We start from the raw sequence: 16145 nt of genomic DNA on the forward strand, positions 1-16145 counted from the left end.
TCTGGCCAGACAAACCAACTTGGTGTATCACAAGTATTCAGAATATTTCATCAAGTTCCTTGTTATATCTCCTAAAGAACTAAAAAAGGAAAAACTAATTTGTGTATTTTCATAGTTTTCCAATTGTTTTTGATCTCTTCTGGGTCAAAATGGACCCGGAATGCATTGAGGTTACAGCTCTGGCACTAAAAAAAGGGTGAAAAATATCAGCATCCCTAATTCTTGCCTGATGTAGTTTTTTTCTTTTACATTAAATGTCTGGTTATGTGAATGAAGTGTCTGATATAGCATGTGTTTTGTGGCTGTATGTGTGCAGTTTACACCTGTAAGCTGTCAGAGGAAGAACACCCTCTGTTCCTGCGTCTGGTGGCGGGACCCAGCACTGACACGCTCAGCTTTGTCCTGAAGGAGCAGCAAACCGGTGAAGTCTTGGTAAGGTTTCTATGTGTAATGCCCAGTAAGTAGCTTTAAGATGCAGTGGAATGGTTGACAAAAACAAAGAAAAAAAACAAATCAGAGAAATGTTGACTGATAATATTGATTTATTTGGGAGGTTTATTTTATTTTTTAGGCCTCCCTAAAATAGGTCTAGTAATGTTCCTGATATTTAGTGGGTTAAACACACAAGTGATTGATCATCAGTTACACTCTCTCTCTGTCTCACACACACACACACAGACACACACAGTAGATATTATATATATATATATATATATATATTATAGATATTCTACGATGATCCAAGAAAAGAAAAAAAACAGCACTGGTATCTGATCGGTATCAACATATATCCAGAATGTAGGTATCGGATAAGGATTGTTGTGAAAAAAAGCTCGGAATTTGTCCCGACCCATTTGGCCCTGTATTGTATCCATCTTAAATTACTATCATTTGAAAGTTTGGGGTCAGTAAGATTTAATTTTTTTTTTTTTTTTTTTTACTTTTAAGTTTAGCAACAAGGCATTTAAATGAATCAAAAGTGAAAGTAAAGTTCTATGAAATAAATGCTGTTTTTTTCTTTTCTACTTTGTATTCTTAAAGTAGAAGAATACAAAGATTCAAAGATTCTTAAAATTGAGAAACATCAAAGATTCTTAAAATTGATCAGTTTCCCTAAAAATATTAAGCTGCACAACCATTTCCAAAAAAAAAAAAAAAAAATCATGTTCTCAACAATGATTTCTAAAGGATCATGGGAGGCTGGAGAAAGTTTAGCTTTGCATAACAGGAATAAATCGCATTTAAAAAAAAATATTACAATTGATAACAGCTATTTTAACAGCTGTTTTGATCAAATAATTGCAGCCTTGATGAGCATAAGAGACTCCTTTCAAAAACAAACATCCACCCCACATTTTTATACAGTATGTATAGTTTTTTTTTTTTGTTAATTGTTTGACTTTTGTTATTCACTTTGTTCTTGCCATGAAGATAGCCTTGATGCTGACATGGCATTACATTTGTTTTATAAATAAAAGATTAAAATGCTGGAATTATGACACAAATCTTCCTCTCATTCATCAGTGGGACGCCTTTTCCATCCCTGAACTGCATAACTTTCTGCGCATCCTGGAAAAAGAGGAACAGGACCAGATCTGTTCGATAACCAGACGCTACAACACCTACAGAGAGAAACTGGAGGAGGCCATGAGAGCAGTGGGCGGCCCAGGCTAAAGCCGACCTGCTGACGGAAGGAACTGCAGCACTGCTGCCTCTAGTGGTCACTGTCTGTAATGAACACTATGCCAAGTGGACACCCCTCAGAAACTCAGAGGAGAGCACTGACCTCCCAGAATGCACCTCAGGTGCCATATTTACCCTTCCGCCCTCTTGTGATCTCTCACAGTTTCAACCGTCGCAGTTATTTCTCGTGTTTTCTGTTCTTTTACCTCGTGAAGTTGTGAATGATGCAAACGTGAAATTGTTTTTTATTTAATTGTTGGATGCTGTGGTTTGTAAATATTTCTGTTTGTTGTTTTAATTTATGTGGGTGAAGTTTTATTCTTTTGTTTATTTTACTGAAAGAGTCTTATTTTATTTCAAATATATATTATTGACCAGAAGCTGATTGGGTTGGGGATTATTTTTGTTTTATATTAAATACCATTTGACTCATAATGTGCCCTACCAAAGATAGTGTTGGCATTTGATGTGCTGAGGACAAACGTAGCAAAGTGACAAAGACCTGAAAACCACGTGAGACCAAACGGACAGGAAGAGTGAGTTTATGATGGACAAGTTTGAATGTGATAATGTAGGGGCAGGAAATGAGGAATCATTAGTTTCTGAATGGATGGCATAAATGCAAATTAAAAATCATATTTTAATTCAGAAAAAGTATGCAAAAGGATTCTTAGGTGATGTGCTGGAATTGTAACCGAACGGATTTTAGGAAGTTGGAAAGAAGAGCTTAGAGTATGTTTAAAAGCATGTGGGAAGTGTCACGCTGAGCAGAGTGATGTTGGTCAGGGTCAGACGCTCTTTCTCATGATGGGACGTGATGACCTCGGGTTTGAGCAGGGCATTCGTTATTCAAATGACTGAATATATAAGTAATGAAGTTGTTTGTTTTGATGCTACAGCCTGAAAATGGTGGATTTAAGCTACGTCTGTCAAATTCTACTTGCAGTGTGATCTTCCTTTCTGTATATGTATAATCACACTGATCCGATTTGCTGTAGCAAATTCAGATGTAGCTGAAATGTTACCGTTGTGAAGTACAGTAAAATAAATAAATAGACACGTTAATGGTCAGTGCTACTTTGTCCCTGCAGCACTCAAGGTCAACACTAATGGCGATGAATTTAAATGATACTTGTGTATCAGTAGGTGGTTTAATATGTATACTCATTTATGCTAGTGCTGCATGACGGTTTCCTGAAGGGTACTGCAACATTATATTGTGACGCATTCATTGCGAGGTAGCGACACCTTGTGACCAAATGGTGTAACTACATCTCTGCAGTCTTGTGTCTCACCTGTGTCAGTTAATTCAATTGTCTTAGACACAGATTGTGTGCTTTTTTCTTTATTATTATTGGTTTTATAACCTCTAACCAAAGATATTATTAAAATGCATAGTTTAATTTAAGTTTGAAACCAATTGCCTGGTGCAATCAGTTTGAACACCTCAGTAAACCGAGGTTAAATTACAGTATCTATCTTGTCCAATGGTTTTACCATGGCAACTTTAATTGTAAACACTGGGGTAAATTAGAGTAATTTGTGTAATTTTATTGTGTGAAAGTAACATCACAACAGTCTCAATATATACAATCGAAGAGGATTTGTCAGGGGAATAAGACCAGTAATTTTATAAATGCTTTTTGGGCACTTTGTTTTAATTCAGGGAGTTTTTTTTATTAGTCTTCATCAGATGCCTATCGCCTTCCACTGTTTTAAATGGCATTGCATCTAGTGGAAGCTCAGTTATGTTGTATGATTTTTTTTTTTTTTATATAAATAAAGCTGTTCAGTACTTGATTTTTTTTTCATAAACAAGCTTCTTGTTTGTAGAGTAAGACTGTGAATGAATGTTAAATTGTATTCATGTACAGTAAAGTGGTGTGGATACGAGTGAACTGCTTCAAGACTTTTAAGTATACGTGCATGTGTTATATTAATTCATGCATATTTTATGGCTGTTTTAGGACATCACAGGGCAGTGCTGTTGATCTTTCTGTATAACAAGTTAGACATAGTTTGCTCACAAATCCCATACTCTGTATTTGCCAAAAAATTCTCATTTTCCTCCACAGTTTTAAGTTAAGTGGTTTTGTGGATGTTAATGATGCAAGTTTCATATATTGAAGATCAAGCAACGACTCTGTTGGCTGAAGTGGCATGAATATCGTCCTTGAGAGGTTTAGAAAAGCTTCACTAAATATGCATTTATAGAATTCAAATGAGTCCACATGTCATGCATTTTTTACAATGACGGGGTTCTTTGAGGGTTTGTATTGTCACCAATCGTGGCCTTTCTTGTTGAAGACATGGTTTCTTTAAATAAAGAGTAAATGTTTCTCAATTCACTGCAGGCGTCATCTGTTTGTGTGTGAGAAGAAACTGGCTGCTCTTGGATTTAGACTTGATCTCACTTAGTTTTGGCATAATCTCAAAAAGATGGTATTTATAAATCTCCAACTCATTTGTCATAAACATGTTTTTCCCCCTTTAAAGTAGCCTACCCTATACAAGGGACACTGCGCCTTACACAGTTAGTAGCCCGTTTACTAGATTTCAACATCACGTTAAACTGTAAAGATGTGATTGGGGCCAGGGCATGCTCAAGACAGCCCCACACGTGAATGATGTGCCCTCTGAATGAACCCGTGTTAATGTCCTCATCGATGAACTCACCGCTGACTCACCGAACACTTCTTTCATGGCGTCCGGGAACACACGCTGAACTTTAGACAACTATCAAAAAGGCTCCACGACACAACCATGTAAGTTTACACAATTTTTTTTTAAAATCCATAAAATCCTATTAAACATGAAATAACTTCTTTCGTTTCAAACGCTCACTTTGTATGATAAATAAACGTCGACTTTTCATTGTTGTACACGGACGCACTTGCAGTGAAGCCTCTAACGCGTTACTACTTCACATTCTTAACTCACCACGGCTGAAAGCTGTGAGCTGGAGTGAATAATGCGGATTATTTAGCTTATTTAGTAAGAAAATCGCCTTTCTTTTGTTCTTTCGCATCTTTCGTGTTAATGAAACATTATTTAACAACCTCTTATTATGAAAGATAATAACACGCGCGAGTCTGTGTGCCTCCAAATCTTTGCACGTTCACAAATCTATTGATGTCTTGATGGGTTGTAGTATCCTGAATGCCAGCATTAGTTATTTTATTATCATGATCATATTTAGTTGAACATAATATTAGAAAATTAAATTTCTAATGATATAATAAATCAATGCAACATCTAATTAATACAAATATTACATTTAATTTAATTAATATTATTAATGTTAATACTATTTTGTTGTTATTTTATAAATTGTCATTTCATTTTCTTATATACTTTTTATTTTTTACATTAAAATGTGAAATGTCATGTATATTTTATTATAATTTAAACATGTATTTGAATATAGTATTATATAATTAAATGTATAATTTAGGGCTGTCAAACGATCAATCGCGATTAATTGCATCCAAAATAAAATTTTGTCTTTACATAATATATGTGGGTGCACTGTGTATAATTCTTTGTACATATATAAATACATACACATGCATGCATATTTAAGAAAAAAAAAATATTATTTTATATATAAAATAGTTATATTTATATATAATATAAATTATATATACATATATATACAGTATACACATGAAAATATTTCTTAAATATATACAAGCGTATGTGTTTATATATATATATATATATATATATATACATATATATATATATATATATATATATATATATATATTTATGTGTGTATATATATATATATATATATATACACACACACACACACACAGTGCAGTGCACCCACATATATTATGTAAAGACAAACTTTTATTTTGGATGCGATTAATTGCGATTAATCATTTGACAGCCCTAATATAATTATAATATGATATCAATGTAATATTTAATTAATACAAATATTACATTTAATTTGATTTATATTATTATGATAAATACTATTTCTGTTATTTTATTTGATAAATCATGTCATTTAAATTTCTTATATACTTTTTTTTTTCAACATTATAATGTGGTATATAAAATCATATAATAATTATAGACCACAACCCCAAAAATTTGAAAAGCCCAGAATGTTCTTACATTTAATTTACATAATGACATACATCTGTGGGATGTCTTTGCCCTTAAATTAATTTCTTTATTTCTGCAGGCTAGGGCAGAGTTCTGTAAGGGTTGTATTGTTGGCAGTTGCCATTGGTTTGTATCTCATTCCCTCCCCTATTGATCCTGAGCCTTACATGTGAGTCTCACTTGCCTCTTCATTGTAAATCTCTTTACTCTGCAGTGAATTCAGCAGAATTGATCTTCAAACAGATTTCAGTCATGTAGTAGTGATGTGTGTTTTCCCGCTGATGAACATATTTCCAGATTTGAGGGACCACCTCCTGCTCTGGACGGTCCTTTGGCGGTGAACACACGTCTACAGAGAGCTCGACGGCTGTTTTCTGGTCAACTCAAAGGCCCGGAGTCCTTTACGGCAGACCAGAACGGTGAGCTAGTCTTGTGTTTTTGTCTGTTGTTGAGAAATACAGTCAGGTTTGATCTCTTCATTGTATCTCTCAAGGAAACATCTACACAGGGACTGTTGATGGGAAGCTGTGGAGAATCAACAATGAATCCCTCACTTTCATCACTCAGATGGGCCAGAACATCCCTGAATGTGGTAAATCCACCATTGCACCAGTAGAAGACTAGAAACTGCTGAAGCAAAATGACCTGAATCCGTTCAGCTGTTTAGCTGCATATAGTGTAAATCATTATGCACTTCACGTGCCCTCTGTGGCTGGATGAATATGTATCGGCTGTTATGGAGGCGTTCACTGGCTTGACACGTGTGGAAAAACCTGACAGTCCCTGTGTCCTGCTGCCATCACACATTAGACATGCTGAAGTGATTCACAAAGACTCAAGTGTTGTTGTATCAAAGGCTCGGCTGTTCAAAAGAGTCTTGAATGCAGATGTCTTCATTAGAGCATTTGACGCCTCTCTTTAATCTTACTACATTTAACCAGCCAGAGCTTTTTTTAAAATTCAGGTGGGCAAATGTATTCTCTAGTGAGTCAGAATGCAAAATGTGCCTGTCGGTTAGTAGATCCCATTGTTTTCCTGGTACAGAGACGGTAAGATATCATGCTATATTTGCATAATTGCCATTTTGTTCTTCACAGGCACATGTATGGACTATGAGCCGGTATGTGGCCGTCCACATGGCCTGCGATTGGACCGTGACGGGCAGCTTATCGTGGCTGACTCTTACCTGGGTCTTTTCAAAGTTGACCCTTGGACGGGAGAGAAGACATTGCTCCATTCCAGCAAAGAGGGTCTGTAAACATTTTACTCAATGTATTGTGCACTTTCAAATGTCTCAAAGCTTTTCACAACATTTTGGCTGCTTTGGCCAGTGTCAAAATCAACTGTCCATTTATATCTCAATTTACTATATATTTTCTTCTCAACTGAATTTTTGCTTTTTTGCTTTGAGTTGTAAACTCTTTAAGGGCAGCAAACACTTTTATATATATACTAATATTAGTAAAAAAAGTGGTGTTTGGAGGGGATATTTGTTTTTAATGACCCTAAGAGTTTGATTAAACCACCAAAATATGAGAATATGATTTTTTTTTTAAATATGAGGGAGGAACAAAACACTAGACTTGGTTAAAGGAGTAGTTCACTTTTAAAAAAACTTTTGCTGATAATTTACTCACCCCCATGTCATCCAAGATGTCCATGTTTTTATTTCTTCAGTTGAAAAGAAATTAATACCCCCCCATGACATCCATGTCGTTTTTGATGAAAACATTTCAGGATTTTCTCCATATAATGGACTTGATTGGGAACCAAACGGTTCAAGGTCCAAATGAGAGTTTCAGTGCAGCTTCAAAGGGCTTTAAACGACACCAGACGATGAATAAGGGTCTTATCAAGCGAAACGATCGCTCATTTAAAAAATAAATAAAAAAGTTGAAGTTTTATATGCACAAATGCTTGCCTTGCTCTGTTCTGTGATAAGCGTTCGTGACTCTCCGGTTCAAACTCGTTCATCAAAATGAACGAATCTTTTTTCGAGTCGAATCTTTTTGGACCTTGAACCGTTTGGTTCATATGGAGAAAATCCTGGAATGTTTACATCAAAAACCTTAATTTCTCTTCGACTGAAGAAAGAAAGACGTGGACATCTTGGATGACATGGGGGTGAGTAGATTATCAGCAGAAGTTTTTTAAAGTGAACTACTCCTTTAAGGTACTTATCTGAAAAAGCTTACATTGACTACAACATAATAAGTTATTCATTTTTTGTTGGTTTTCTCTTGTTTTTGCATGTTTTCTTTGTGTGACAGCCTGGCCAAATAATATATCTGCACAATTTGTCATGTTCATTGCGTTATTATTATCACAAATAAAACAACTGACTATATGCAATATAGAATTTTAGTATATTGATTTAGTCCTCAATATTGGAATATGCTTACAAAATCTTCAAGAAATATTTGGATAAAGCGCAAAAATCAATTTTGGCCACCATTGTACTTGCACCTATTGGTTTTCTTTATCTCAGTGTACTTTATACTTTGCGCAAAGTTGAAGACTGTATAAAACCTCCAGTCCTGCAATTTGAAAGAGCTTCATATTTAAAGAACCCCTTCACATTCTTCTTATTAGGAGCTGATGGGATTCCCTTTGGCTTTCTAAATGGTCTGGAGATTTCTAAAAATGGAACCGTGTATTTCACGGACTCCAGCAGTAAATGGGGAAGACGCCATGTCCGTTATGAGGTGAGTGAGTGACAGAAGAACAGGGCATGAGCATTGACAACACGGTCATATTACGGTACCTGCAGGTTTTGGAGACGAACCAACTGGGTCGCCTTCTCTCGTATGACCCCATGACCGGTGACGTTCGGACATTGTTGGATTCTCTCTACATGCCCAATGGCTTTGCCTTCTCACCTGATGAGGACTTCCTGCTTCTGGCCGAGACTAGTATCGGACACATTATTAAGTAAGAGCTTTTAATTAGTTTTATATATATCGAATGTTGAAAGAGCGTGAGGAAATCTTCCTTCCTGTTTCTCAGGTTCTGGTTGAAAGGACCTAAAGCGGGCACTAAGGAGACCGTCCTGAACAACATGATTGGTTATCCTGATAACATCCGCCTGAGTGACCGTGGCACATTTTTGGTGGGCATAACCACCGTTAGATTCCACGGCCGACTTTTCCCACCATTCTTGGATCTGATTGGTCCGTACCCTGCTCTTAAGCGCTTCATAGTAAAGGTGGGTGTGTCTTAAATATGTGGAGTTTAGGTCAGTTCAGCAGTGACAAAAGTGAAATCTCAATGGTGAACCCTCTTGCAGCTCATTCCTCTCAGCTGGTACAACGTTCTGTTGCCCAAGTACGGGCTGATTTTGGAGCTGGGGCCTGACGGAGAGGTGGTTGACACCCTACACGACCCCACGGGCAGCCTGACGTGGGCCGTCAGCGATGTCTTCCAGCAGGGGGCGCACTACTATCTGGGCAGCACTGACTTGCCGTTTCTTCCTGTGCTGGAGGAGTGGAGCTGACCATCTGGCTCTCTTATGTGTGGACATAAACATAGGGAAAGTAAGACTTTCGGTAAACTTTCGTTGATAATGTAAAATCAAAACTACATATCGTCGTAACTGTGAATTCTGTTATTTAAAGAGGTCCTATTATGCTATTATTTACAATTTTTTAACAACTTAAGTGTGTAATGTTACAGTTTGAGCATGAAAAAGGTATGCAAAGTTACAAAGGACAAAGTCTATCAGTGCGCACTCTTTCTGAACTCCCTGAAACGGCTCCATTAATCTTGAATACGTCACAATATTCCTCATTTTTAATAATTCCCACCCACCCAAGGCAGACATAAAATAAAGGGACAAAGGTTGGTTGAGTTAGTTAGTAGTTTGTTTATAGTATGAATTGTGACATTTCCCAGACACACGCAGTGTTTGACCAATCACAACACACTAATCCAGCTGACCAATCAGAGCACATTTTTGCTTTTTGGGAGGAGGAGCTTAATAGGTAACTAAACCGACAGACTGGGAAGAGAGGTGCTGCAGCAATATAAGAAAACATTCAAGCGTGAAGACCTAATCTAGTTGACTTTTTTTTAAATGACATAATATGGCCTTTTTAAGTATAGTTAAGCAATTATGGTTTGTCTAACACAGAAGGATCACATTTCGTTTTTACTGATTTTCTGCACTGCAAAATGCATTGGTCATAGAAATATAAGCATAGCTGTTCCCATTTAAAAATGTATACATGGTTTTCTTATGCAAAGGTAATACAAAACACAGGCAGTGAACTTTAAAGAACAACCCAATTATATATTTTTTAAATTTTAAAATATTTAAAAAATATATCATGTATGTTTCACACTAATATACTGTACATATATTGTTTCTTGTAATAAAATAACTGTTGCAATTAGATTATTTAATAGCAATGTCATTGTGAGCCACATCAATTCTTTTAAAATGCATTTTTAAAATAATTTAAGCAAAAACGACAGCAACAAAATATTTTCAGAATGCTTTTATCAATCAAACACACAAGACAAAAGTCCACACCAACCATAGCAATGCTACAAACAAATATAATTAAAGATTTATGTGCAAAACATGTCAGACATGTCGATCACAGACTGGAAAGTGCTTCACTAAACGGATATATTGAAGTATTGTGAGAAAGATCTCTTCAAACACACTTCTTGTGCATGTCCACCGCTTCTCAGATCATTTTGGGTGATTTGAGATATTGCCAATTCCAGCAGAAGATTGTTAAAGGTTAAGTAGTAGTCTGAAAGTAACAGTCCCTTAAATGCTTCAAGTTTGGGTTGCTGTGAACATATTCGAGAGCAAAGCGACAGCAACCCAAGCACAGGATTTCCAAAAATGTTTCTTAACAATGTCAGATGATATTCAATAACCTGCTGTGATCCACACCTTTGGCTCATTCACAACTGACACAAAACGCAAGTAAAAGAACAGTTGAACAACAATAATGAAATTCAATATTTGAACTTAGTTAGTAAATCATTTTGTTCTGGTATTACTCAAATAAAATGTATGTCCAAACACAGATTTTGTGCTGCCATATGCAAGTGACAGGAACTGAAAAGGTGATATAATATTTGAATAGCAAAATGGTGCAAAAAAGAAAAAATAGTAGTTCAGTTTATATGGTACTTTGGGCCTGAAAGTGTATCATAAAATACTGAGAATCATGCCGTTGTATATATTTCTATTGTGGTTGTTCTCAATTTATTTCTTTTCCACATTTTTAAATCAGAATAAGAAATCCAAAGGCCAAGAACATTCAAATGTTAGTGTTTTTTTTTTTTTTAAACAAATGAAATGTCCAACAATTCCCTCAAGTTCAATACTGTGCATGTGTTTAAAATTAAATCTACAAAACATGAATACAATAAAGACAATATTTGAAATGTTCAGTGTTATTGTTAAAGTCAAAGCAGGGAGATTAATTCAGAACGAATGGGAATATGATGTGAATGCTCTTACAGATGTGCGTCAGCTGGTAGTTTGTCAGGATCTGATGTGAATGATGTCAGAGGGTCGTCCTGTCTGAAAGCGTCTAGTTTGTTTGGTATCCTGGCGCACCCTGATGACCTCATCTGAGGAGGAGAGACTGGGCATCTTTGGGAGAACGTCAGGATACAAAGGCAACAACGGGGCTTATTTTTCAGTGCCCTTTTTATTCTTTCCCTCCATTGGTCTTCTTCCTTTAATCCTCTCCACGCTCTACTTCAACGTCTGTCGTAGTTTGTTCCTGTGAGGGACGAGGCTGCTGAACATTAACCGAGGATCAAACCTAAACCTGGTGGAACAGTGACAGGCGAAATGTAAGTTTCCAAGAATTCACATTTATAATATTTTTGGTGAATGTTAAAATAATCAGGAAGTACAGACTTCGAGTCGTAGACGCCAGGCGTTCTGCAGGACTGTCCCGAGCAGGACTGCAGCATCATTAGACGGTGATTCATCTTCTCCAGGACTTCCTGATCAATGCTTTTGGCGATGTTACTCAACTGAAAGGGGTCTGCTGTCAGGTTATACACCTCCACAAACACCTGCAAGCAAAGACAGTGAGATATTACAGTATAATATAATAAGAGTTGGAGCAAATAGAGGTTGTGATTTCTTTTTTTACCTCGTTGTCATCAAATTCACAGTACTGCAAGTTGGCGGCCTGCGATACTGTGCGAACACAGGCGTATGTGTTGTTGTACGAGTCTTCACAAACACAGTCGGGGAAACACTCCTGCAGAAAAGAAAAAACAGCTGTTTTAACTCTCTTTTTTTTTTTTTGCGATTACTGTAATGACTTTATTTGTAGCGCGTAGACCCTCACCGAGACCCCGGGGCCCAGCAGAGGGCACGCTGGGTCTGAGATGTTGCTTCCTTCTCCCTCATATTCCACCAGTACATCAGATCTCCATGTGCTGCTGTTCCCTTCACTGATCTGAAACAAATCAAATGCTAACTTATTTAGAATTTTAATTAATTATACTGTATGTGTAGCGAGAAACGCCCCCCCTAAAAAAGAAATATTTTCATGTATATACTGTATATATATTTATATATAATTTATATTATACTTAAATACTTATTTTTTCTTAAATCTACATACATGTGTGTGTGTGTGTGTGTATATATATATATATATATATATATATATATATATAATTATACACAGTGCACCCACATATATTATGTAAACACAAACTTTTATTTGGATGCGATTAATCGTTTGACTGCCCTAATTTATTTATTTAATTCAAAGTTGATAAGTTCAAACAGGATTTACCATGATAGGTAGAAATGACATCCCATCCATCTTAGTTTCATTGACGTTATATCCTGCTATGTCCAGAATCGTTGGTCCCAAATCCACATTTGCTATGAGTAACTGTTAAAACAAAAGTTATTAATGACACACATAAAGGAAATAAATATATATAAAAATAGCTTTTTTGTATTACCTGGCTTGTCTGATTGGGTTTGATATTAGGCCCTCGCACCAGCAGAGGAACTCTGATATCAAATTCATAGAGTTGCCTCTTATCCATCGGAAGAGAAAACTGGCCTGAGAGGAAGAAACGGACGCATGAAAAAAATAAAAGACAGGTAGAGTAAAAGAACAATTCTAGAAACTATTATTAATCTCATGTACCTGTGTGGTAACCATTGTCGGAGGTGAAAATGATGTAGGTGTTGCTAAGCTCTCCTCTGACCTCCAACTTTTTCACCACTTTCTCCACCAGGTCGTCTACTGATAGTAAAGTGCGCCACCTAGTGGAACAGACCAACAGTACCACATTACATCATGTGGAGTATTAAAATGATTTGAAGTTGAAAAGAAATCTGAATACCGTTTTCTGTAGGCGTTATCCAAGAACTCCACTGAAGAGTTTGTCATGGGTGTCTTTGCTTGCCTGATGAGCCAGTGTTTGTCCTAAAATTCAGGTTGAAATGCCATCAGATATGTACAAAAACCATCCAACCAGAACATCTAAAGGATCTTTCGCATTAACTATTGCCGGAAGTACCGGCATTTTTTAAAAAGCAGTTTAGACGAACAGTCTATACTTACTCCACTAACATGGAGAGCAGCAATAGATGGCTCGACACCTAAGTCCATCGCACTTAAATTATGTCGATTATGTCACTGGCAGTGCGAATGCAACCAGGACAATGGCCCTGGGGAAAATGTTTGTTCTTGGGGGACTGCCCTGATGGCTAGTTCCTATTACTGAGTTCCTACAACTACCTGGTGCGAAAAGGCCAAGAAGACACACCAGGCATGACACACCTTTCCATGTATGTTGAAGTTAGGGTCTCTTGGCGCTTTGATGTTGGGAAAACTGCTCTCGTACTGAGGAGCGGCCGTCCAGGGTGAGTGCGGGGCCGGAGTGGACACCATCATGAAGAAAGGCCTGCGGTTAGACTTGTTTTCCAGGAAGTCGATGGAAATATTGGCCTGGATGGAATCAGACATGCACAAGCCACTTAACTTCTGTTGCATAAGGTTTTATGTAATCTCGTGAATGCAGGTGAGATTTGCTCTTACCAGAACATCCGTAAGGTAATCCTCACTGTAGTTCTGTCCATGCCGCTGCGCCCTGCCATTCACAGACAGCGTGTAGTTGTAGTACTTGGAGTTTCTCTCCTGTAGGAACATGTTAAAATCATCAAAAAGATTTCACTTCTAATAAATCTGAGATTGTATTTTTTGTTTATATATATATATATATATATATATAATAAAATTTACATAAAGAATATATAGAATTACGAATATGTATATAAATTCAACTAAAAGAAAAAGACTAAATGCATATAAATAAATAAATAAAATAAGGTTTTATGGGAGTTATGGGAATTATGGGAGCTGCTAATAAAAGAATAATCAACAATGCTCCAGAGAACATTCCTTTTCTCTTCTGGATTTGCTTTGAGTTCTTGTAGCAGCTTCACACACATGCTACTAACTGTTTTCATAACCTTCTGGCTAAAATTAGACTGTTGCAGGGCTCATGGGAAAGGTTGACAGGCTTGTCAAAGTGTTCCCGCTTGTCATCCCACCTAAATCATTAACGTCGTCTACTTATGACCCTCAAACATCGCCGTGTACACGACAACCCTGAAGCCTTGGTCAAAAAGCATGATCGGCTTCGGTCTTTTTCTTACCAAGGCGAACCAGTGGTCCCAGCCCGGAGGAACATGCTCCACGCCTCCAGCTTTTTTACTGCCGTACTGAAGCAGAAAAACACACATGGATGATGTACTATCAGCTGATTCAGGGCTGGCAGTATGACATGATGAAAAGTTTTTCCACCCCAAACTAAAGAAAGGGTTTATCCTTACCTCATTCAGATACTTCCCAGCAAAGAAGGTCTGATAGGTGCCGTGTTTCTGAAGAAAGGCAGGGAAGCTGTCAGGTTCTTGGGTCTTCTGCCACGCTGTGCTGCTGCAGTTGCCCTCCAACGTGTTGTTCACGACATGATGGTTATGGGGGTATTTACCCGTCAGGATACTCGCCCTGCTGGGGCAGCAAAGAGGACTGGCAACAATCTGGGTGAGAGAAGAAATGACAAGAAGTGTTAGGAGATGGCAAATTGATGGATGGCAAACATGCATGCTGGTTGATTCATGATAATACACTTATAAATATTCTTATGCATATTTAAGATTAAATAAGACCCAACAGCACTTTCATGCAAAACAGTTTGGTTTTTTAAGGACAGTTGTTATCTAGCACAATTCTACTCACCGTGTTTGTAAAGGTTATTCCAGCATCACCAATCAGCTTTTTAGTCTTCACTAAAGGGACCTATACATTGAAAGATGCAACAATATTGAAAGTAAAATGCGTGGGGGAAGTCACAAGTCACGACCACTGAGAATGGCAACAATAAAAGTCTTTTTTCAGAAAATGTACTCACCATTCCGCCTATGGAGACATCCAGATCATCAGTCAGGATTAAAACAATGTTCGGTCTGGGATTCATTTTAGCCGCGGCTAGATTGTTGCAATGCAAAGTGACGCAGATAAAAATTAAATGTAATATTACAAACGGAGAAACCATCTTTGACGCCGATTTAAAAACAAATACAGCCATGGCCTAAACGAGGACCTTTTCTTGCGATAAAAGCATGAAATACTGTTATGGGAAACGCTGCTTTAGAGGAGCAGCTAGCTTTCCTAGTCTAGTGTACGAAATTACGAATCATACTATGGCGACGTCTTGACTCATGCATATGTGTGCTTGGTGTTGGTACTCTGTTGTGGTGTCTAGTCACGTGATCTAATTTATATTCATAATAAGCCAAACCTTTTGAATTGAAAGATTCGCTAATTCGCCAGCAGACTCTGCGCCCACCTACCAATGTCTGCTTACAGCAAATCAGACGCTTTGCATCATTAATATTCATAAAAACACCCGTCGGCATAGTAAGTTTAATAACATTTTCCTACTCAGTTCCAGTCACGTGGAGAGGCGGAAGTCCCGGTCAGCTGATGTTTACGCTCGTCTAAGGATGATGTCATTCATGTTTAATGGCTTATATTGTTTGTTTATTTATTTAATCAGGGACAATTAATAATTCATAATATGTAAAATAAGCTAAATTTAGCCACGGCTAATTTTCATGTGTAGTCCATTGGCAGGCTGAAGAAAAAATCCTAAATTTAAAACACAAACATACACTACCAAGGTAGTGCACTCTCTAGCCTAAATGTTCACAATTTTAATTCAACAGTAGTCTCTTTTTATTTCTCTTTACCACTCAAATCTCTGTCAGGTCAACAAAAATTGTATATTTTTTAAATAATGTAACTAAAAATTCAGTTTCACGT

General features: G+C 37.0%; 3 protein-coding genes across 5 annotated transcripts in view; 2 read left to right on the forward strand and 1 right to left on the reverse strand.

Moving 5' to 3' along the window:
• Nucleotides 1-2063, forward strand: part of rassf3 (Ras association domain family member 3) — a 31870-nt gene extending 29807 nt beyond the window's left edge. For all 3 annotated transcript variants that reach the window (XM_039667767.2, XM_089127235.1, XM_089127236.1), the window contains 2 exons: nt 317-432; nt 1525-2063. In XM_039667767.2, coding sequence (XP_039523701.2) covers nt 317-432; nt 1525-1674 — 266 coding nt within the window. In that variant the 3' untranslated portion in view covers nt 1675-2063. The remainder of the gene's footprint in view (nt 1-316; nt 433-1524) is intronic.
• A 2254-nt stretch (nt 2064-4317) lies between these two features.
• LOC120476624 (adipocyte plasma membrane-associated protein) lies at nt 4318-9477 on the forward strand. Its single transcript, XM_039667774.2, has 9 exons — nt 4318-4448; nt 5885-5974; nt 6103-6224; nt 6299-6397; nt 6903-7055; nt 8398-8510; nt 8576-8736; nt 8812-9010; nt 9092-9477. Coding segments are annotated over exons 1-9 (1146 nt in total). The 5' UTR covers nt 4318-4446; the 3' UTR covers nt 9299-9477.
• A 1786-nt stretch (nt 9478-11263) lies between these two features.
• gnsa (glucosamine (N-acetyl)-6-sulfatase a) lies at nt 11264-15729 on the reverse strand. The gene is made up of 14 exons (XM_039667738.2): nt 15232-15729; nt 15060-15119; nt 14654-14860; nt 14477-14542; nt 13857-13955; nt 13599-13766; nt 13159-13241; nt 12960-13078; nt 12769-12872; nt 12594-12695; nt 12138-12248; nt 11937-12047; nt 11696-11856; nt 11264-11603 (listed from the first exon to the last, which is right to left on the reverse strand). Exons 1-14 carry the CDS (start codon nt 15406-15408, stop codon nt 11528-11530), a joined length of 1644 nt encoding a protein of 547 aa, XP_039523672.2. The 5' UTR covers nt 15409-15729; the 3' UTR covers nt 11264-11527.
• Between the last annotated feature and the right edge of the window lie 416 nt (nt 15730-16145).

Source organism: Pimephales promelas, chromosome 24 (assembly GCF_988280905.1).
Source record: "Pimephales promelas chromosome 24, fPimPro1.hap1.1, whole genome shotgun sequence".
Classification (NCBI taxonomy): Eukaryota; Metazoa; Chordata; class Actinopteri; order Cypriniformes; family Leuciscidae; genus Pimephales; species Pimephales promelas.